The sequence below is a fragment of the Rissa tridactyla genome, chromosome 5 (assembly GCF_028500815.1).
Source record: "Rissa tridactyla isolate bRisTri1 chromosome 5, bRisTri1.patW.cur.20221130, whole genome shotgun sequence".
In the NCBI taxonomy this organism is placed as follows: Eukaryota; Metazoa; Chordata; class Aves; order Charadriiformes; family Laridae; genus Rissa; species Rissa tridactyla.
In genome coordinates this window covers 82,027,078-82,048,791 of record NC_071470.1, presented here as the reverse complement: position 1 = coordinate 82,048,791, position 21,714 = coordinate 82,027,078, and the positions used below count along the sequence as shown (strand labels likewise).

The following is a 21,714-nucleotide window of genomic DNA, read 5'->3' as shown; positions in this document are numbered from 1 at the left end:
AAAAAACCAATATCCAGCTTTTCAAGTTCTCCTTTAATATATCTTTTTGAGAGACCTTGTTATTCTCATTAGTAAAGCACTGCATATATTCAAGATGAATACACTTAAAGCAGCGGTATGTTATCTTGTTTGTTCCAAAATCAAGGCGCTTTTTCTCATAGCCAGATATAGGTTCTGTTCTGCGGTGACTTCAGTGGAAATGTATGTGCTTGTGTCAGAGTTATGCTTGCTCAGTTTTCTCCTGTGTATGTATGTCTGCCTTTTTAAAAACAACGCTTTTAAAAGTGGGGAGTGAGTTTTCAAGGAATTATTTCTAAGCAAGCAAAAAAACCCCAAACTAACAAACAAAAAAACCTCTCACGGTGGCACTTGAGAAAAAAAAAAACCTCTGTAGTAATCAGGTTAGTAATGTGCCATTTGGACTAACCATTATTAGCAAATAACTGCTCATTACAGTTTGTCATGCAACAAGTTCCCAGCCAGTTGCATGTAATTCCTTTGCAAGTAACCTGCAATTCCAGTTGATTGCATTTTGCAACAGTAGATAAGAATATCAAGTCAGGATTTATTGCTACGTTATATTAATTGCTCGTACAAAGAGGTTAACTTGACAGGTGTTCACTTAAATGCTTAGAAAAAAAATCCGCACATATTTACCCCTTAACACAAGCATTCAAGGTGTATACTGACTTTGGATAGTCTGACATGGTTTGTGGTTGGAGCTAATTCAGCTGTAAGAGTTTCCTTTCTGTTTGAGTCTTTGGGAAGATCTGCGCCTCCAAATCCTAGTTCAGTATAGGCACCCCAGTAACACTGGGTTGGGGGAGGGGGGGAGTCTTCTCTGCTTCTCTGGAGGAGCTGAGTGTTTATGGCTGAGGTTGCAATGGGAATTTTGCCACGAGGATCTGTTTTACCTTGAAGACAACTCTTGTTTTTTGTTCTTTGTCTGTATTGTGAAGCAGAAAAACAAATCAACCAGGAAACTGTACTTTCTCCCTCTGTGGTTAAGTTCCCTTTTCTGATTGTAGAGTATCTTTGTTAGAAGCAGCAAGCTAGAGCCGGGGAAGGAGGCCGAATGGGTGACTTAACTGCTGCTGGTGCTCTGCTGTCGATTTTGACGGTTCCAGCAGGCTCCTGCTCTGTGTGCCTCTCCTCAGGAACACACGCCATTTGGGGAGTCATCTCTTTACTTGCAGAATGAGATCCCCAGCTTCCATAGCTTTCCTGGGTATTGAAGGTGCCGTATCACAGTTGGCAGCTGGTGATGCAAGTCTGTGCTGCCCTCCTGGGGTCGTCCTGCCCTCATGTCACCCAGGCGTTCCTGAGCCAGCTGGTCAGCCAGGTCAAACAGTCGAAAACTGCCCCTTAACAAAAAAAAAAATTGCCAGGATCAACCTCGCATCTGTCTGACCACAGGCTGTTTGAATGCATGTCGCTCCCATGAGGAAAGGGCAGCCTGCTGCGGGTAGATCAGCTCAAACAGGTTGTGAAACCGTGCCCCAGAACTAGCCCCTGGGTAATAATATTCAGATGAAGAAAACTACCTTGCAGCCCCAGTCCTGACTGTATCCTGTCACTGCCATGGCTGTAGGAAGACTTCTGCCTTAACTTTTCCCGTATTCTCCGGTGCTTGCCAAGTTGCAGTCCTTTATGCTCATTGCCAGTTAGGTGTGTGTGGGCAACTGAAGAAAAAAAGCCAATGTTTTTGAAAACATTCTTAGTCAATACCTTTTTCTCTTTTCTCTTAGAAGTGAAGAAGAAGGCTGGCTTTATCACTCCAGTGCCAGGAGGGGTAGGACCTATGACTGTTGCAATGCTTCTGAAGAACACACTCATAGTTGCTAAAAAGCTCATTTACTAGAGCAAGCAGGCTACCTTGGAAGAAGAATCCAAGTTGTTCTATTTATTGATACACAAAACATTTATTTTTTACTACAAAGATATTTATTTCTACATTGTATTTATTTTTTCATGTCAAGTATGCTAAACCTGATGGTTTACAAAATGTTAAAATCCTTTGTGTTACCTCCTACTGACTTATTGTGAGCAAAAATGAATTGGAGAATGCAGCCTATGCAGATACGTTGGTGATGGTCAATTATGTGTGTGAAAATGAAGAATGAAGCATGAATAAAAAAAATACCTGTGTATCTGGTGATGGGGTGCAGTTATCGAGACCTTTTAAGCACATCTTTCAAACAGTATGAAAAATAAGTTTCAACACGCTAAGTGTCTTTTAAAAATATGGTTTGCGTTCTGAGGTCGTGAAGCACGCTGTGTGTAGTTGGAAGTCTTGAATTTATTTTTTTAAAACAGAGATAGCAACAGAAATGTTGATTCTGGAAGGAGTGAAAGCCTGAAATTTTTGTTTCACCTGCCAGGCAGTAATGCTGTCATGAAGGCAAATGTTCAGTACCTGTTTTAAAATAGTCACATAAACTTGAACACTGGTGAAATTTTGACTTGAAACATATGCAAGAGGTATGCATGAACGAGTAGCTAGAATTAAAGCCAGAATTCTTTTCTTCCCATGTCTGGATTTCTTTGACAAAATGTTTTGGTGCATAATGCCCTCATCCCACAAATAACCTTGAATAGATGACTGGGCTGGATTGGACTTTATTAGGCAGAATGTAGGTAAATCTACAAGGTGTGTTGGAATTTTATTTTCCGTAAGTGCATGACGAGTTGTTTTTCAGTACGTGATGTAAGGCTCAGCCCCGTGAATCCTTGGCTATGATGTTTTGCTGCTTAGAGAGGACTATATGGGATAATAAGATTGGTATATTTCTATTCCCAAAACTTTTAGTTACAAAGATGGATCTAGAATAGTCTCATGCAATGTAAAAGTTGGAGGAAGTTACTGCTGAGATGCCAGTTGAACTGAGTGTCTGCGCTATTGACATGAAGAGCCTACCCTGATTCCCACTGAAGCCAGTGGGAGCCAGTTTGGACTTTTTTCTTCATGTTTTTATCTCAGTTGCGCTAACTTTGATTTATTTCCATTGAGAGCCATAGGTGTTTGCTAGTAGACTCTAAGTAACTTGAAATGGGAAGAAAAAGAATTGTGGCTAAATATTACTGCTCTTAAACAAACAAATGCACTTACTGTAATAAAAGAAACAAGACAGAGCACCACTTCTCTGCTGATTGTTCTTGTGGTTAACTTTCTGAGAGCTTTGTTTAATGCGGCGTTTGCAAAAGAGGTTGACAGAATCATTACTAAATATATGGTGCCAACAGTGCAGACACTTGCTTATCTGTTTATGTTTAAGCCGTACTGTGAACGTTAAGAGGATGAAGGTGCCTATGCAGATAATGCTTAGACTGGTCAACCCGTCAGTGATTCAGGTGGAATAAAGCTTGTTCACTGTTATGTTAGTCTTGGTGAAAAATTTTAATACAGTTTGGGGGGTGGTTGTACGTTTTCTTTTTTTATCTGTGTGTGAAGGGTGGAGCAAATGGAGGTCTTCTGCATGTTCAGTCATTACTTTGTTTCGTCTGTTTACATTGCTGTTCTAGATTCATGTTTGTTTTCTTTGATTTAACTAAAAACACATCTGCATTTTTTTGTCAGAATCACAAATTATGCCTTTTGCTTACACCACTTCAGCGAGTCTGCCTCTTTCATGTCCTGCAAGCAGTTTATTGTGCATCTTAAGCTCTTTCTCTTTTTCATCTGTGGTGGATAGGTTAGCGTTACACAAAAGCCAGTGAGACTGAGGTTTCACTCAACGACGTGCTATTTTCAGAGCTGCCAGACACATCTGTGAGAGTGTTCTCTACTGGGAGAACATCCCAGAAGGAGCATCCAGAGGGAAGGGCCTGTTACCAACCCAAAAAGCACGCTCGTGTGCCAGTCCTGGTCAGGTCCGGTCCAAGCATGCACGCCCTGTGGCGGACAGAGGCACGGCCTTATCCACTGAAGCCTTCTCCCAGGCCTACCGCACCCAGCTGCATTGCCTAATGACGAAGCCACCGCTCAGATTCAAGCTGGATTAAGCTCCCATTGTGTAGATGTGTGTTGAAAGCAAGGCTCGTGAGACTTACCCCGCTTGGGACTGATGGCAGAGGTTATCCAGGTAGGTACAAACACTCCTGTCGATCCGGGGAGTGCGCAAGCTGCACTCGATCAGTGTGCAGGCATGCAGCAATTCTGGATAGCGAAGGAAGGGAAAAGCCTCCTGGAATGCAGTCCGTAATTAAAATGTGCATAACTAGCTTGTGTTTTTCCCTTAACATGTGAAGTGGTTAGATCTAATCCTACAGGTCACTGAGGACAGGGCAGCGTAGAGGGAGAACTTCAGCTGACCGGAGTTATTAGAGCATTTATCAGAAGATTTTTGGTTTTAGATTGTAACAATTGTGAAATTTTTTTTATTTTTTTTTTTTTTGCTTGGAGCTCACAGTTGACAAAAAGCATAAGTTGTTGCTGGGGTTAAGCGTGTAGCTCTCCTTTGGTGAGAGTCGGGTTGTTAATGTGTGTGTGCGTTATTGAACTGGGCCTTTCTGATGATCTGCTCTCATGTCTGGCTACGTAAGTACCCTTCAGAGAGACCAGTCCTACTTGTTCCAAGCTGCCTGTGACCAAGGGAGTTGGACAGCGTTTGGGCCTGTGGAGGGTGGTTTAGTATAAGAAATACGGAGGACAGGTATGTCTTAGAGACCTACAAACACTTTATGTCACAAGTATGATTGTTCTCATTAATGCATATCCACTTCCTTGAAAAGGTATAGATGGGCTTTTATGTCAGTATAGTGGCGGGACTAATGAAGGGATCACTTAATATAGGAGGCAACAGCTTACCTGCTCTTTCAGTCTGTGTTTTCTCAGTGCTGTGCTTTGCCAGCCCTCGCCTTCTGCCCTGCACAGTCGGGTGCAGCTCCAGCCAGCGATGCCAGGCCTTGCGCAGGGCTGGTGGCCTGCCTTGCTGCAGAGAGTTGTGCACATGGGAAGGCAGAGTGAAAAGTGATTAGCATGCCCCTCGGGCTCGCCGGAGCCTGTGATCAAAGGCCTCTTGCTGGCAGCCACAGATGGAGAACATCATCCATTATCTTTGTGTCTGATCACTTCCTAATCTTGGCACTAGCTGTTCTCGAAGTTCCTCTTCTGGATGGCAGGGAACTGAGGTACAGGGAAGGAATACGAGCAAAGCAGAAGCTGATCCCCGGACCCCGAACCCCAGAGTAGCATCCTGAATGCGGACTGTCCTCCTGGAGTTAACACAAGACCTACATTGCTAGGGGAAAGAAAGATCACGTTTTTCACAATACGTCATCTTTCATTTTGCTCACCTCTGTTTTGCTGTATTTTGTTGATCTGCTCTGGCATATACCAGGTCTCTCTTTAAAACTGTATCTTTGCATGCACAATTATGCCCACAGGTAATAGGAAACCAGGGTTTCAAAAGAAAACCTGATCCCATTGCTAGATAATAGCAGTTTCCTAAATAAATGTGTGGTTGCCCCGGGGGCTGAGGTTGCTGCCAGATGCACCTTTTTTTGATTGGTGAGAACAGCAGATGACGCTTCCTGGCATATAAGTGCAAGAGAAAACACAGGAGCACAGATAAGCAGAGCAAGCGAGCCATCTGGAAAGAAGAGTGGAGAAGGTGTTAAAGCAGCTGCTTGCCATGGCATTTGGAATGCTAATCTATATTTTGCTGAAAGGTAGGTTTGGAGGGGGCTTTTCAAGGTACAAGGCTTTGTTGAACGGTAGTTAGGTCTTTCTGAAAAAAGTGGTAGGGGTGGGAAGCATGCGAAGACGTTGTGAAGCAGAATTATTTTAGCAGTTTTAAACCTGGATGGAATTTTAACGGATAGGGTATAATTTAAACTCTTTGGAAAGAAGCTACTTAGACTGGTAAATAGGTGTAACATTGTAGTGTATTACATGTATCTGTCGTAAATTGCAAAAGATAATAGAATGGAGAACAGAATGGATATGTGTTTTGGAAATTTGCGAACAATAGTTTGTTTCCTCGCGATCATAATTATGCTGTGGCACAAGTAAGTTGGAGGCAAGAATGTTTTAAAGGAATTATTATATTGCTGTATCGTATCAGAATTCTATTAAGTGGGTACATGTTTTCTGGATGAAATGAACCTTGAATAGATATACTGAGTTTTTCTGTTACAGTAAACATCTATTTGCATTACACAGCAATGGGGGCAATGAGTGAAGAGTCAGCTATTACTGTTTCATCCCTCAGCACAGACTTATGGAATAATTGGACAAAAAACAACGCTGAAGGTATTTCTTTTTTTTGTTCTGTTTGTCTCTATTAATCTGTTATTTAAAACAAAAACAAACGAAACAAACCCAATAAAATCTATTATGATAATAGCTGCTAAAACGTTCCTGTCACTTGGACACTATTGAATTTTTTGCGTTTTATTTGTGAGATGAGCTGCTTTTTTCATGGAGACTTAAAAACCTCTCTGAAGCAGTAGCTGCCACTCAGTTGGGGTAGGCTCAGTGTTTACCAGCTACAGGATCATTTATCCATTCAGTTATAATTCGAAGAAGATACTTTCAGGCTAATTGGGATAGATTATCTGCATTTCTGATGGCCATTTCTGTTACTTTTAACTGGTGCTTGGTTTCTAGCTGTCTTCAGTGTGAATCTTTATGCACACAAGTGAGAACGCAGCAAGTGTAACTTCAAGTGATGCCTCTCATTACTGTTAACTCAGTAGTTTCTTTCTTTGTTGCAGTTTTGCTTTCGGCTATCGCAGCTTCCACAGCCCTCTTCAGAGTGCTAGCGCTCTCTTTTCTTTCTTTTTCTTTTCTGACTGAAATGTGAACTCAAGCTATTTACCTGCCAACATCTGAGGCCAGAACGCTGTGTTTATCCTGCAAGCTGCATTCTTGATGTTACTTCAGGTGCTAATGATGTCATTACTTTTGGAGAACTGTGCGATCTGGAACTCTGAGGTTTTGGCAGGTCAGTAAAGGAGGAAAGGATTTTAACTGTGATACTTATTAATGTCTTTGTACTTTAAAAAGAACATAAACATGCATACAAATCATCTTCTCTTAATTTTAAGTCATCGCAGGGTGTCTTACAAGCTTTTTTATTTCTCTCATAACAAGTCAAACTCTTTTTTTTGACCTAACTTCTCATTGTGGTACAGAGTTTTTTTATATATATATATATATGTATATACACACACACATTCATACATACATATACTATATATGTGGGTTTCATACATATATATGTAAAATACATATATAATATATATATGCACACGCACATATGTACGTGAAGTCAAGAAAATGTTGATTTTTGGACTGTAGTAGTCTGATTTATCAGTGCAGCGCTGTGGTCTGATGTAGTGGATTTGTCTGTGACACGATTCTTCCAGAGTTCTGTACAGAAAACAGGAGTATGATGAGGTAGAAATATGTTGTGACTTGATGAGTACCCTGTTTGCATTATTGATAGAAAGCAGGAGTTATGGGTCATGTTTTAACAAATAAGAGGCTTATTTACAGGGACACAGCCATGCTTGTAGTTGTCCCATGTACCTTTACGCTAGCTGTGGCTCTGCACGTCAACTAGATACCAGCGCTTTTAGTTCAGAGTGTGTTTCCCCTCAAAGATAGAAGCAAATTCACAAACATACAAACACAAATTATATGGGTAATTAAAAGTAATGGACCTTTTATGAAGCCACTGAAAACTTAGAAAACAGCATTTCCAGAAGTAAGATTGAGTTAGACTTGGTGGTCAGCCGAGAGGGAAAAGGTAATGGAGAGGACTGGGCATTCTGACCCCGTTTGGGCTAAAGGGGAGCCTTGGTAGCAAAATGGGCAGGTTGGAGCAGGGAAGGGCTTGGTTTTACTGGGGAAAAAATGAGATCCTTTCATTGCCATGAGCTGCTGCTTCCGTGCAGCCTGTAAGGGAGGCCCTGAACCTGGGGCTGACCCCTTCCCTCCCTCCCTGCCGCCCCTTTCTGACTTCCCCGTTCCTCCCCGACGCACCATACTTGAAGGCTGAGCTGTCGTGGTCTCAGTGGCTGACTCTTTTTGTTGCCTGTCTGTCGGTTTTGGCATGCCCAGGCTTCCAAGTACCTGTAGTTTTGATTTCATGTCAGATCTTGCCAAGTGTATCTGTTTGAGTGACTCAGTTGTAGGCAACTGTCAAGTGCTTACACAGCATACTTTTCTTTCCTCACGTGACATGAAAGGGCACATGGATGTGTTTATTCAACAGCTTATTTAGTATCTAGGTGGATAATATGATATGAATTAGCATAATGCTCTGGGATGGGTTAGAAAATCATTCTTTTTGTTTTCAAGACTCATCATTCTTTCAGAGATAATTTGTACTTTCGCAGTGTCAAAATAATTAGCGCGTAGAATTTTTGTGTCTACATTTAAGATCTGATCTTGCAGCTCAAAACGGACAAAGCTCTTGCTCCTGACACCGAGGGAGGAATGTATTGTTCATTTGTTGCCTGCGCAGCGAGATATTTGGAGCGCTTTCTAGGCAGGCTTCTGCTCTAGGCTGACCTTTGCTTCTAATGACAGTACTAACTTGCAGGCAGTCGGGGGAAGAGGTTTCTCGTACCTGCGCCAAGGGAGGTTTCTTCCGGACGGTGGTAGATGGGAGGCTGCCACCTCTCGGCAGCGGTGGGGTAAAGGAGGAGGGATGTTCTGGCTGCCTGAATCCATCTGGTGGAAGTTCGAGCGGAGGTGGCTGGGGATTTTGTGCCTCTGGCATGTAGGTTTGTACCTTTCTCGTTTTTTGTTTGGTTTGGTTTGGTTTTGTTTTTTAATCCTGTATAGCTGAGATGCAAGTGAAATATTAAACCTGTGCAGCAGACGTCTTCTCAGGGCCTGGAAGAAGAGTAGGACTTTGGGCCACAGGAAACACACATTAAAGGGTCCTGTTGAGTGGTTGTTTAGCGGTTTCGTAGTGCGCTGTTCAGCCCCCTTTTTTTGAATCCCCATTTCAACACACAGTTGGTGCCTAAGTGTTTGAGGAGAGGCAGGGGGGAAAATGACTGTGCCGTTGCCTGTTTTCTGAAACTTTTTCCCACAGAGCTGTGGCCTAAGTGAAAATGGGCTTTTGCAGGTCTCCTGCATTCTGGCTCTCCTTGGCGCACTGAGCCCTGCAGCCATGTTTACCATGTGCTTTGTTTTCTGTTGCGCTTTCCCCAGCAGTGAGCATCGTACAGTCCTCCTGTATGGAAAATAGCACCATCTATCCCTTGTCATAAAATCTGTCTTTTCTTCCTGAAATCTGTCCTTTATTAAGTTGTTATTCTCTTCCTTAGATCTGTTGCTCCAAGGTCTGGTCCTGTGCTGATCGTGTTCTCAGCCAACAAGCCTGTCCCCGGAGCTTGTTGGCAGAATTCTTGGAGCCATCCAGAAAAGAGCCAGAGCTTGATACTAGAGCTTGCTTGTAACCAGCACCAGCTTCTTCCCTTGCAGAGTGTGTGGTTCAGGGCTATGGGTAGATTTGGCTTTAGTCTCTACAGCCCAAAGAAGTTAATTTTAAAGCAAGACACAGTTTGTCCACCTCTGAACCTTTTCCTGAGAAAGTGTAATAAAACAACATGTTCTTTTTCAAGCAGACTTGAATTGTTACTTGTTCTATCTTAATCTTTTGATAAGCTGGAAGTCTGATTACTCTGTCAGGTTTTAGAGAGCACTATTTTCAAAGTAGTGTTGTTTGATCTGAGTAACAGTGATAGCATCGTGCCTCTTAGGTGTCCAAACCACATGATTCAAAACTGAAGTTGTGAATTGCTCTAACATGCAGGCGTAGAGTAGAACAGCTTTTTACCACCGTTTGTCATCTTTGTGATGAAGCTGCATAAAGGACAAAGAAAAAAATCACTTAGTTGAGCGCATAGGGGGGGTTTCTTGCTGTTAAATGATTCAAACTGGAATTTGATCAGGAGTTTAGGGGGTTGGTGGTGTTACTCCTGTAAAATGCGTCGTGGGATCTCGAGTTGCTCGCAGGACAGCTGGAGGCTTATGACAAGGGTTCCATCAGTGTCATATCTCCAGACCGCGATTCAGCACTTAGTCAGAAAGGAAGGTTTCTGCTTGCTGTACCATTGTTTAGTCACTCTGAGCAGACGTTGTCACCTTCCTGCATGGTCTTATTTTTCTTGTGGTCATAACTGAAAGCTGGTGTTGACATGTGCTCAATTAGGAAATCACCTTCAGCCATCACTAAAACAGTCCCTGAGATAGTATGACATTGCTTGGACACCCCACCCCATCAGCGATTCCTGTAACTGAGTAGAGAGACCAGTTCAAACAGATACTTGCTTTGATGGTGAAGCTTTTGAGCTTTCTCTTCACTTGCCGCACCCCTGCTCCCGCGTTACAGATGCATGCCGGCCTCTGCACTCCTTCTACTCAGCAGGGTGCCTTGCTCCTGGGATCAGTCGCTCTTCTATCGGTATGTAGCATTGATATAAGAATCCCCAAGGACAGTTTTGTCATCGTCTTTGTTCCCGTTTGACCTGCCATGGTTGGGAATAAGGTAGTAATTTTATGTGCTTTCAAAGCAGAAGCATGCTTACTGGCCTGGATGCATATAATTTTGTGCAAATTCAGAAACTTAGTAGTCATGGACCATCCTTTTGCGCAGTAAGACATCCAGGCAGTCTTGGGCGCTTACAAGCGTAATCGGACACTCTGCGAACATTAGACCATGGAGAATGGATGGAGGGAGCAATCCCGCCATTCCTGTGTCACTTGTAGCTGCAGAGCTGGCAGGCAGGAGTGTTAGAAATGCAGTAGTTTGTCTTGTGATGGGGAAAAGAAAAAAGAAATTACCTTCTTATTTTAATTCGTAATGGGAAGCATCCTGAGAATAATTCAGTGCTCTCATTGTGTCTTAAACTCCTGATATTTCTGGGATGGTTTATCTGATTGGATTGCAGGTTGGATAGTGCTGATGTTACCCTGGATGAATCTCCCATACTCACTTTCATACACGCTTCTCAAGAGCGAGTAATTTATTTACAGTTTGTGCTTTCTCTAAAGCTATGCTGGAACATCTTAGAAGCTTGCTCTGCTTAGCAGTGTTTGAATCTGCTCATGAGACATATCACAGTAAATCTGTTTATTAAGTGTCTTCTGCAGGCAATATCTGTTCAACTTGAGTTGTGAAAATATACTCAAATTATGTTTGTTTCCTAAATGTAACATGACTTTTTCCCCTTTCTCAGTAGACTACACAGAGCAGCCAAAGCTCTTGAAGCTCATGCAGACCTGCCTTGAAGAACACCACAGCTATTGTATCAACGGGCTCTGTGCTTTCCACAGCGAACTGAGGAAACCCATATGCAAGTAAAGAATACTGCTCATAAGTATCCTTGTTAGAAAATAACAACAGTAGCATTGTTTCTTTGTCTGCTACATGTTGTTACTGTAATGTGGGTAATTTGCAGCGGAGCACAGCTTTCCAGTGACGGTCAGGTATTTGCAGGCTGAGAGTTTGGCACCGGCTTGAGTGCTGTGGCGGCTCAGGACTGTTAATGAGGCAGTAGTGCTGTGCTAGGGTTATACTAAGGAGGGGAGAGGGAAAATTCACAGCTTGGTAGGTCACTGCCATGATGGCATATCAAATCACAACTGCTGCTAGAGTGAGTAGTAGAGGAATAAGTGAATTTTCACTCTGGGCACAATGAAGGGGGAAGGATCTTCCAAGATGTCAGCTGCAGCTCCTTTATTCCACAACTACTTACACACCAATTGGGACTATGGTGTCCTTAAAATTTTTTAGGGTTCATGTTGGGCAGCTTTGGCCTTTGGAGGCATTATAGCAGCTAAGGATCAGCAGAGCACAGTGCTCTTCATCCACACCCTCTGCGATGAGGGTATGTTTAGGCTGCATTTGCCGCTGTGGCTGCAGTACTTGAGCTAGCTTTAAACGAGATAAACTGGGGCAACTGGTAGTCTTGGTGGAGTGAAGAGGTACTGACCTAACACTGGATTCAGTCCATCCTCATTTAGGTTTGTTTTAAATTGGTTAAAAATGATGAAAACTAATGTGTTTCTGAAACTGAAATACAAAGCGTAAGAAGCTGTGAATAATTTTTGCACGGTGTATATTTATTTTGTAGGTGCCTTGCAGGTTACAATGGAGAGAGGTGTGAACATTTAACCCTAAATTCATATGCACATAATTCTTATGAACGCTACATTGCTGTGGGAATTGGTGTGGGAATACTGACAAGTGGGATACTTGCTATCATCTACTGCTACGTAAGAAAGAGGTATGGGAGATACGTAACCTTCTGATTACATTCGTCTGAATTAAAGCAGGCAGGAAGAAATTATGCAGAGTTGTGAGGGTACCGGGAGCATTGCTCTTGCTTCGTACTGATCTGCGGTGTGATCTTAAAGGAGCTGACGCTCTATAGCTCTGCTTTGTGATCTGCCAGTCACGTGAAACAGTGCGATTGTCTGGAACAAGGGTTTCATTGGAGCTGCCTAAAGCAGTTAGGCGATGAGATTTAGGTTCTCTTGAGACTGCTGTGGTTTTAGATTTGTCTGATTAAAATGACTTGTTGTCCATTTTAGATGCAGGAAATGGAAATCACCCTACAAAATCTGCATGGGCGAGACGGCGTTGTGAAGATGTGGCATTGGGACACTTACCAGTTCGCCTGTAAATGAGAGGAAGTTCCGCTGGGAAGGCCACCCCGCTACATCTGGCAGGTACCCCAGCCTCGCTGATGAGGTGAAATAAAGGGAATGACAGAGCGAGTACATGAAAGGAACTCCTGCAGGACTGACGGGCTCCGTTCACTTTTGAAGAAAGACTTCCTCTTTTTAGTAAAGGTTGCTAGATGAGCAGGTCCAAACAGCTAAGGATACTTGCAGCCCTCTCAATGCTCTCCTGTGGTTGGTATTTGCGGAGGGGAGGACTGGTTGGTTTTAGCTGTTTTCAGTCATTTCAAGCCCTAATACAGTGTTCTGCTCTGGTCTTTTCTGTCTTTTTTTTTTTTTTTCTTTTTTCTCCTCTGGAGGAAAAGCACAACCTATCTCACAATGCGGTTGTATTCTGAACATCACGTGCTGACAAGAAACCGTTTGGGTTCTAATTTCAGTGTCTGCTGCCTATGTGTGTGGATAAACAGCCCTCTTCCAACACAGCAGTTATCTTCAGTGTGCTAAGCAAAGCATAGGCTTCTGTTGCAATAAAGGACAAAATCATAAAATGCTTTGGACTGAGGAAAATGGATGGCTCTCAAAAGCTTACTTAAACTTAGGAATAGAGAGTAAGCAATTCCTGGAAAATTAGACCGTGACACCTCTGGGCGTGGCAAGTTCTTACTATTTCCATAAGCAAAGGAATCGGACATCTTTCTCAAAATGGATTATTGAGTGGGCTCATGACAAAGAACTCTACTCTTCCCTGACATCGGGTAACGGCTCATGAGATTGACGGAACTTCAGGCAGAACGTTACCTTGCTGCGCTGTGATTTCAGCACAAGACTTCAGTTGCTACCGAAGCTGGAATTGTTATGAAACTTCAGTATAGCTTTGCCCAGGAAACGGGACTGTCTTTATTCTGTTCTCACATTATGTGCGTGATGCGACCACTCAAATAAGAAAGAAATGACCATAGGGATTTTGTTGCACCCTGGACAAACACATTACGTATAAGATGCTTGTTTTTCTTCATCTTGTCTATGAAGAATCATAAAGGTAAAAAGATTTTTGTTCAAGGAAAAGGGAAGAAAAATGGTTCTGAAGACGGTGGCACTAACTGTGACTTCTCACTGACAGTTGGAGTGTTTGCCAGTGCTGATGAGACTGGAGATGGCTCTAAGAGATTTTCATTTCATGCTGTTGCACGTCGTAGATGCATCTGCTATGCACAGTCATCTATGAGAAACGGGCAGTTAGGTACTTGGCAATTTGATGGGGTGATATAGGCTCCTAAATTTAGGTGCCCTGGTGGAAAGCTCAGTTTCTTTATGTGAATCAGTTTTCACAACAGAATACATGTCATTTGTTGAAAAAATCCTGTGTATTTGTGAGACTACAATAATAATACTGAAATGTATATGAAAGAGTGGGTTTTGAAAAGGTAAATGTACATTTGGGACTCGAGTGGTCTGAAGTTCAGTGGGCTTCTGGCACAGGGGCATGCTGGTCAGTAGCTGAGTCATCTTGGCTCTCCATTTGATACCAATAAATAAAACGTCACGCGCTGTTTGGTTGGAGTCCCCATGGAGCACACTGGAGCAAGCGACACATGCATACACCGAGAAAGGATTGTTGGTGAGGAGCTGGACGGAGACAGAAACCAGTCCTTTCCTCTATGCATTGACATGAGCGTTTTGTAAGAGGCACCGAGCTGATTTTCCAACTCTCGGCCTTTTTGTTTTCTTCATTTCAAGTTAAATCTTCAGAGCTCTGTATTTTTAGCTCCTTTCCATTCTTCTGACCTTTCTGTAGTACCCACTGAGAGACAACTGCTGCTCTTCACAATTTCCAAGTTAGCTTTCGGTAGTTGCCCTAATGTTTTCTGTGTCCCACGTATGTAGTGAGAGTGCAGTTAGATGTTAATTACAGTCTGCGCACCCACACACAGACATATAAAAAACACCCCTCGCACACGCTGGACAGACTGAATGGAAATACCTATTAGAAACATGCATGTCATCAGGAAAACAAGGGTGAGAGATCTTTCTCCTCGATCTTGAAGAAAACTTTAGAGCTACGTAGGCCAAAGGATGAAAAGCTTCAAAGCTTTTGTCATGTGAGTGAATTTCTTTCTCCGCAGTGAGTTGACTCTTCCTGCATGAGCATTGCGAGCGCTGCATTCACTTGTAGAGGACCAACCCTTCTGTCTCGTGGAGGCTGCACCTTCGAGCAGACACACACAGTAACCTAATTTGCTCAGGCTATACGTGCAGTTGTTGAAGGGGTTCTAAGGGCAGGAGTTTAAACAACTGGACTTTCACTTGTCCAAAGATAGCTGTCGGGGAGAGATGGATTTTGTTTGGTTTTAACCATTTGCATCTCCTTTTACTAACCTTTTTGGTACCCTTTACGTACCAGTGGCCTGGCTTGCAGGATATGCAAGTGCTGCTTCAAAAATATTACTCTTTGCAGTGAGACATCTGTACCTATAGAAACAGACAGTGACTTCCTCTTTTCTTAATGTTTGGTTAACCATAACTTGAAAGGAAGGTTTATTTCAAAACCACAATTTTACAGAAGACTAAATAGCGAAAATATTTTCGTCTAGTTTGCTGTGTGGTCCAAGGCAGCTTTGAGAGGGCCGCCAGTCAAAGTTTGCTGAGATTTTTCTGCTGGTGAGAGAAAAGCTCGAGACCGAAACACCAGCAGAATCTGTGCCATGCAAAATGAGACTTTGTAGGGGCAGAGTGAGAATAAAATGGAAGACAAAGATGGGAAGAAGGAAGGCAAAGGAGGGCTTTGCTTTATTTTAGTTTTCTTTTTCCAAGTGGTATTGAGGCTTCCAGAAATGGGTTACTTGCCACCTGGGTGCTGAGGTACAACCTCGGAGCAGGCTACCAGCTTCTTAGACGTCCAAGGCTGGTGGCATCAACACAGATGACAGCTTTCTCTGTCAGTCTCAGTGTTTACAGGCTGTAGCCCGTGTGGGAGAAGAGTGTTGTCATTGCAGTTTTAAGGGATTTCATCAGGCCCCAGCTGTGTTTGAGGCATCACTGCATGAATGAATCACTCTGCTGTTTGATGCAGTGACCCGGCTGAGGAAGTCTGCGTTGCCTCAGATTGCTTCGTGGAGTCAGCCGTGCTGAGCCCTGCCTTGATAAGTGGCAGATGCTACTGGGCTAGTATGGTATGTTGCTGCTTACAGTGCTGAATTTCCTGCAGAACTGGCTTGTCAGAGGATCAGGATCATCTTTCCTGGCTCATTTATCAGGCTCAGACTCCTTCTGTAATGGCATAATTAAGAGTCGTAAGCTTCTGCTTCCTATTAGCTGCACGTGCCAAAAACTGTCATTTCCAGAGGAGATCCTGTGCTTGTGCGGCTTTTAGGCAGTCCTGCATCAGCTTTGTTGGGGCACGAGCTCAGCATGGCCAGGGGAGAGACGTTAAAGTCTGGGACCTGCCTTTGCAAAGGACAGAGCACTTGCCCTGTGTGTGATCCCGGATGGTGGAACCACACTGGCTTTTCCTGCAGCACATCTCTCAAGCCTAGTTGCCCTTAAGCCACCTAGCCCTCTACCCGCTTCCCTGGCATCTGCAGTCACCATGCAGGTGTCCTTTGACACCCATTTTCGATTGAAGTGCGTGGGTGGCCTGCAGTTTACCTGATCCCAGCAAGGTCTGTTTAAAATGGCGAGATGCAAACCTGTGGAAAAGGTGACTGTCCTTTCAAAATACTACTTTTAATCTTGGAAGGAAGTGTAAGGAAGTGTATCGATGGCTGATGTTCGGAGTACACAGCGTCCCTGTCCTGCCTGCCGGCCGGCCTGATCGGGGTGTACTGGTGATGAACAGCAGTGCCCTGGATGGCACACAGCTGATTCAGCAATCTGAGCTACAAGGGCACAGGAGCAGCCAAGCCACTGGCCCATCTATTCCGATAGCCAGCCAGCGACTGCAGACAGTGCCAGAGGCTTCTGGAGAAGGTCTTAGAGATCTGGTGGCAGGCAGGTAGGTAGGAGGCAGTTTGCCATCAGAGAAGGCTTTCTCTTATTCTCAGTAACCAAGAGTATGTTTTGCATAATGACACAGCAGGGTTTGTGGCTCTTCCCACTTACTATGGCAGCCTAGCTTCTTCTACTGTGTATTAAAAGTAAAAAAACTGATTTGTGCTCATGTGGCTAGCACAAGGCTAACTAGCATGTGGTCTGAGTGTAAGTGCTGGGATGTGTTTTAAGAACTAGTTGTGAAACTAGTTACTTGCTAGTGACTGGATTTTATGCAAAAAAAAAAACCCCAAACAAAAAAATCCAACCCCAAAAAAATCATATGGCTCTCAGCAAAATTTTATAGCTTGGTCATTCTTTACACCCATTATATGTTTTATGTAATTTCTGGTCCATGAAATACACTGTAGTTGGAAAAGCATCCCACAGAGGGAAGGCTAATGTGGCAAAGTAATGGATTTAATAATTAAGTTCAGGATAGCTCCCATGACCCCTGAAGCTTGCAGTCCTTAATGGGTTTGCCTTTAGAGCATCCCTATGAAGCAAGAGAGTGCTTTGGGGAGGATGTGCTGTGCAGAACTAAGACAGGGAGGGATAAAAGTCACATGAAGGAGAGGCATCAAACTTTCCAAATCTGCTGGTAGTGCTGTAGGGAACAGGTGATTCTTCTGCTCCTTTGAGTTCTTTTAAGAAATGGTTCTGTAGTAGATCAGTAATACATTAGCAGTTTTGAGCGAGTTGGGAAAAAGGGATCGGTCTTGGTAAAATGAAAGTTTGATGACAAACAGCGAGAGTTTCTTTTTGAATATTCATTTCAGCTCTCTATCTTGTATGACAGGAATGCAGGTTTTCTGTATTTTAACTTTTGGAGCTATTCAGAAAAGTATCGTGACAAAATAGAAATGCTTGAAATAAGACAATTTGCATGATGCAGATAAATAATCTGAAGACTGTATTCAGTCAACTCCAGCCCATCATAGGTAGGGTCTTCAATAGCCCTGCTCGTTTCAGTACCTCCTGGCATGGAACTGAACAGCTTCCTGGCAGTGGGGTAGCCGAATCCAGCCTCTAGAACAAAAGCATGAAAAACGAGGAGTTGGGAAAAATGTACTGGTTATTGCTTGTATTTCAAGGTGTCACTTTGGTGGCCCGAAGGTACCAGTGAGCAACTTGACCTGCTGCCTGAGAGACTGAAAGTGCTGTCTGCGCAGCTCAGGGCTCTGTGGTCTCTCTACGTTGCAGAGCTGTGGTGGCATCTGCAGTGATGCGTGGCTGCTCGTACAAGTCCTGTCGTTAGCCTTGCTCCGAAGAGGGAAACACCTGTAGAGGTCCCTGTTGTACTATAAATCCAGGAAATCATTTGGGACTCCTTCTTTACAACCAGTTAACAAACAAACAAAAAGAAGTGCAGGTATTCATTAAAATCTCAGTGTAAGTAGTCATTAATTATCACGACAGCAATAAAATCTTGTACTATGACTAGACCTTGGGCTGCTCCTACTCTCGCTGAATCGAATGGGAGCAATAGCAGGCTCTGTAAGAAGCAGCCCTTAGCAAGCTGAAGGAGGCGTGACAGCACAGCCCACACCATTGCTTTGTGCAGAGGAGGAAAACGTTTATTGTACTGTTGCTGAGAGCACTGTTAGTGCCAGGTCCCTTTTGCTTGTTACTGCGCAGATGGGAAGAGCAGGCTCTCCCGGGGCTGCTGGGGCACAGAGTGGTTTTGGTTGAGAGCAGAGTTTGACTCCGTCTGTGAGCCCATTGCCTCTGTGGGCCAGCAGATCCCTAAATGAGAGGTTAGATAACTGCAGGGAGATGAGGTGAATGCCTGTCTTCTAGGAGGCCGGATGAAATCATACGGAGGAAATAGGAGCACAGAAAAGGGCGAGTTGCTTTATCTAAGTTGGCATAGACCCTGGGCCTTTGGCCTACCCATCCAGGATCTAGGCGAGCTTTCTCCTGTTTGCAGACCAACATTTTGCCTTTATATTTAAGGGAAAGAGCAGAGGCCTGACGCCTAAGGCCTGGAAAGAGAGCCAAGGTGTTGTTTGCTAGGCTTGGTGGACATCTTGTTAGTGGAAGGATAGGAGTTGTTAGCACCAAAGTCTAAATTTAATTTTTGTCCATCTTGCTGGGCCTTCAAATTGATAAATGTTCGTATAGAAAAGGAAGTCAAGATGTAGCTCTGGACTCAGTTTTCCAACTCATCAAAAGGTCAGAGGTACTCAAATGAGAGGTTTTGATTCCATGTCTAACGTTGAGTCACTTATACACTAATTTTTAATGAAAACTTCAGGTTGAATTTATCTGGTGAATGTCAGTGAACAAGTTTCCGTGTAAAGATTTCCTAGTGACGTTTCTTTTTAACGGTCTTATGTCCTCTAATAAGCAAAAATACTGTTTGCTGTATTTTGAATATTCAGATGTCAAGCTGTGGTTCCTGGTCATGACTGACCAAAGTGCAGCATGGCGGCATTGCCGTTGACTGATTAGAGACAGGCTGATGGGGACGCAGCGCGGGAGGGCTTCCTCGGCAGGGTCCGTCTGTGAGCCTGGAGCTGAGTGCCGGTACCTGCTCCTCTGACCTACATTGCTCCTGAAAGCCCAGTCTTTGGAGTAGCCGTTGCTGTTTGCAAATTGATCTGCCATCCCCTTCAGCTTCCCAAGGCAAGGAGCCACGTTGTGATCCAGGGACAGGAGTGTTAGAGCTTTGTCACTGTCACTCCGTGAAATACGTTATGTTCTTTGATTTTTTTTTGGCGTTGCTGTTTGGGGTCTTTTTACTGGGGAGGAATGCAAGAACCCTTCCTCTGTCTTCCATGTGCCAGACTGGTGTGCAAAAATGCCTCTCCGTAGCTCAAGCAGCACAGCCAGGGCTGAGACATGAGAGGACAGGGCTGTGCTTTGCAAGAGCGTCTGACTAACCCGGGCAAAGCTAATTTGTTTGACATCATTTCTGTACGTAAGACTAAGTCTGTTTGTGTCCCATTGTTATGGCAAATCCCATGATGAACTGCATTTTATTGACTACTTCTGGCCATATGACAGAGCCCAGCAGCAGATTTGAATATGAGCACTGTTGCAGGAAGCTGTCTTAATAGATACTAATTCAGAATGTAAAGGTTGCGGGGCAACAGATCGGCCTCGCAGGTAGCTGTGACAGCTTTACGTAACAGGGAGGACCTGGACACTTGGGTGCATCCCTGCTTTGCGAGCTGGGCAGCCCAGCAGCCACCCATGGGGTGAGTGAAGCAGGCTGAGATGAGTCAGTGGCAGGCAGGGACAGCGAGGGGGGACCTTGAGTTACAGGCCATGCCATTATGCAGTAACATGCAGTGTTTAGCTAATAGATTTGTGCCTTTTTTTTCCTTTTTTCAAGGCTACAGCATCACTCATTGATGTGTGTTTATTGGAGGGATGCTGTTCAGGAAGAGAAACACAAGGAGGCCCCCAAGTGGCCTTATCTACGTTTGTGATTTTTGGAAACTCTTAGCATCTAAAATGTTGGTTTGTTGGGTACAAGTCTTTGAAGCTCTGCCACAACACTTTGTAGACTTTAGCAGCTTAATCTGCCTTCTGTCTCTAGCAGTGCAAGCACTGAAGCTTGACAAGCTGGGATTTATCATCGTTGTAGATGTAGGCAGGGGAGGGAGAGGAGCTGCTGGCAAGGGTGGAAGATGCTGCAGCTGGACTTCTGAACGGGAATGTTGTGCCTGTCCTGTCCAGATGAACAGGACATAGGTATGTGTCGGTCCCAATCTTGGCTGCTTTCAGTGAATGCAGCCTTACTGATGCTGGCGGTGTTGGTGTTGATCTGTGAGTGCTGAGGATTTCCCTTACAATGGATAATGCGGGTCTAGCCGGCCTGTCTTTATACTCTTATTTTATCTTAATTGAACGCACTGTTTCCATTTGATTAGGCTATGGGGCCTCGTCTTTCTGTTCGACTTGAGATCAGACCAGGGGTCCGCACAGAGGATCAAATGCTTTGATACCTGGTGGCTGTAACAGAGTGGTGGCTGTGAAAACCTTCAAGCAGGAGTTAGTGCTAATTTCTCTTGATGCCTTATTCTCAGGGGGATGGTGAATTGCAGAACCATAAATTTCAAGATAAGCGTGAACAAGAAGACGAAGGCAAGTTGAGCCTGGCGGAAGGCGCTGTGCTTAATGAACCTGTAAAATCAGTCACTTCCAACCTCATCCTGTCAAACAAGTCAAAAGAAACTGAGTATTTCAAAGCAAAACAAAGTTCAAGATCCAGAACTACATTTGGGGACAGCTGAGTAGTTCCAGTAATGGCAGAGTAAGATCTGTGGAAAGTCACGGGAGATGCTTATCTCACAGCAGCAGCCCCTGGTTCAGCTGTGTTCTGGTCTCCTGCTTATGCTTTTACAGCTGAACATCTTGTAGCCCCTGCGTGAGCGTGTGCAGCTCGGCTTATGTAGCCTAAACGAACAGCTCTCAACGTTCCCTACTGGATGTGCGAACCCCGGTTAAGTGAACGCAGGTCCCAGCAGTAGAGCTGGCTTTGGTGGCTGTGTTGCAAACCCCTTTTCAGTAGTTCATGGGCTGATGGTGCAAAAGATGTGATAGAGCAAAGGCACATCTGATTTTGCTCTGGTCACCAAGCAGGCCGAAAGTTAGCCCTCTTACAGCAGTGCCCGTGGCTCTCATAATTGGGAATCACTTGCATGAGCTCCCATATGTATCCAGCAGCTAGATGTTAAAGCACGATGTCTTCTCATTTTCCAGCTATAGGTGATTTTGTAGCTCTTAACTGCCCATGGATGAGTTCTGTGGTGTCTGCTGCTGCTCTTGAAGCAGTGCCCTTTCAGGTGTCCGGGTTTACCGGAGTGAACCGGCACACTGAGATGCAGGCAGGATTCCCTAGTTGCTGAAAGACAGGAAATTCTCTTGCCCTTTCCCCTTGCCTTGTTAATACTTCTCTTGACTTTTTGGATGGCATGTTCACGGCTTCTCATGTGCAAATACGTTTGAAAGTTCTTCTCCCTCAGGCATCTCCTGAATTCCTTCCTCCATCACTAACTACTTTTTCCATCAAGATTACAGCAGCA

At 44.0% G+C, this 21,714-nt stretch overlaps 1 protein-coding gene across 14 annotated transcripts in view; it reads left to right on the top strand.

Annotated features, from left to right (window-relative positions):
• MTHFD2L (methylenetetrahydrofolate dehydrogenase (NADP+ dependent) 2 like) overlaps positions 1-21,714 on the top strand; it is a 64,498-nt gene that overhangs the window by 30,804 nt on the left and 11,980 nt on the right. For 2 of the 14 annotated variants that reach the window (XR_008466607.1, XR_008466608.1), the window contains exons 8-10: positions 11,206-11,323; positions 12,100-12,252; positions 12,560-12,697. Coding sequence is in view for 5 of the 14 variants with exons in the window: in XM_054202968.1 (XP_054058943.1) it covers positions 5,634-5,670; positions 6,164-6,253; positions 11,203-11,323; positions 12,100-12,252; positions 12,560-12,614 (456 nt within the window). In the remaining 9 variants the exon portion in view is untranslated. The other 12 variants (XR_008466605.1, XR_008466604.1, XM_054202968.1 and 9 more) reach the window with 11 other exon arrangements.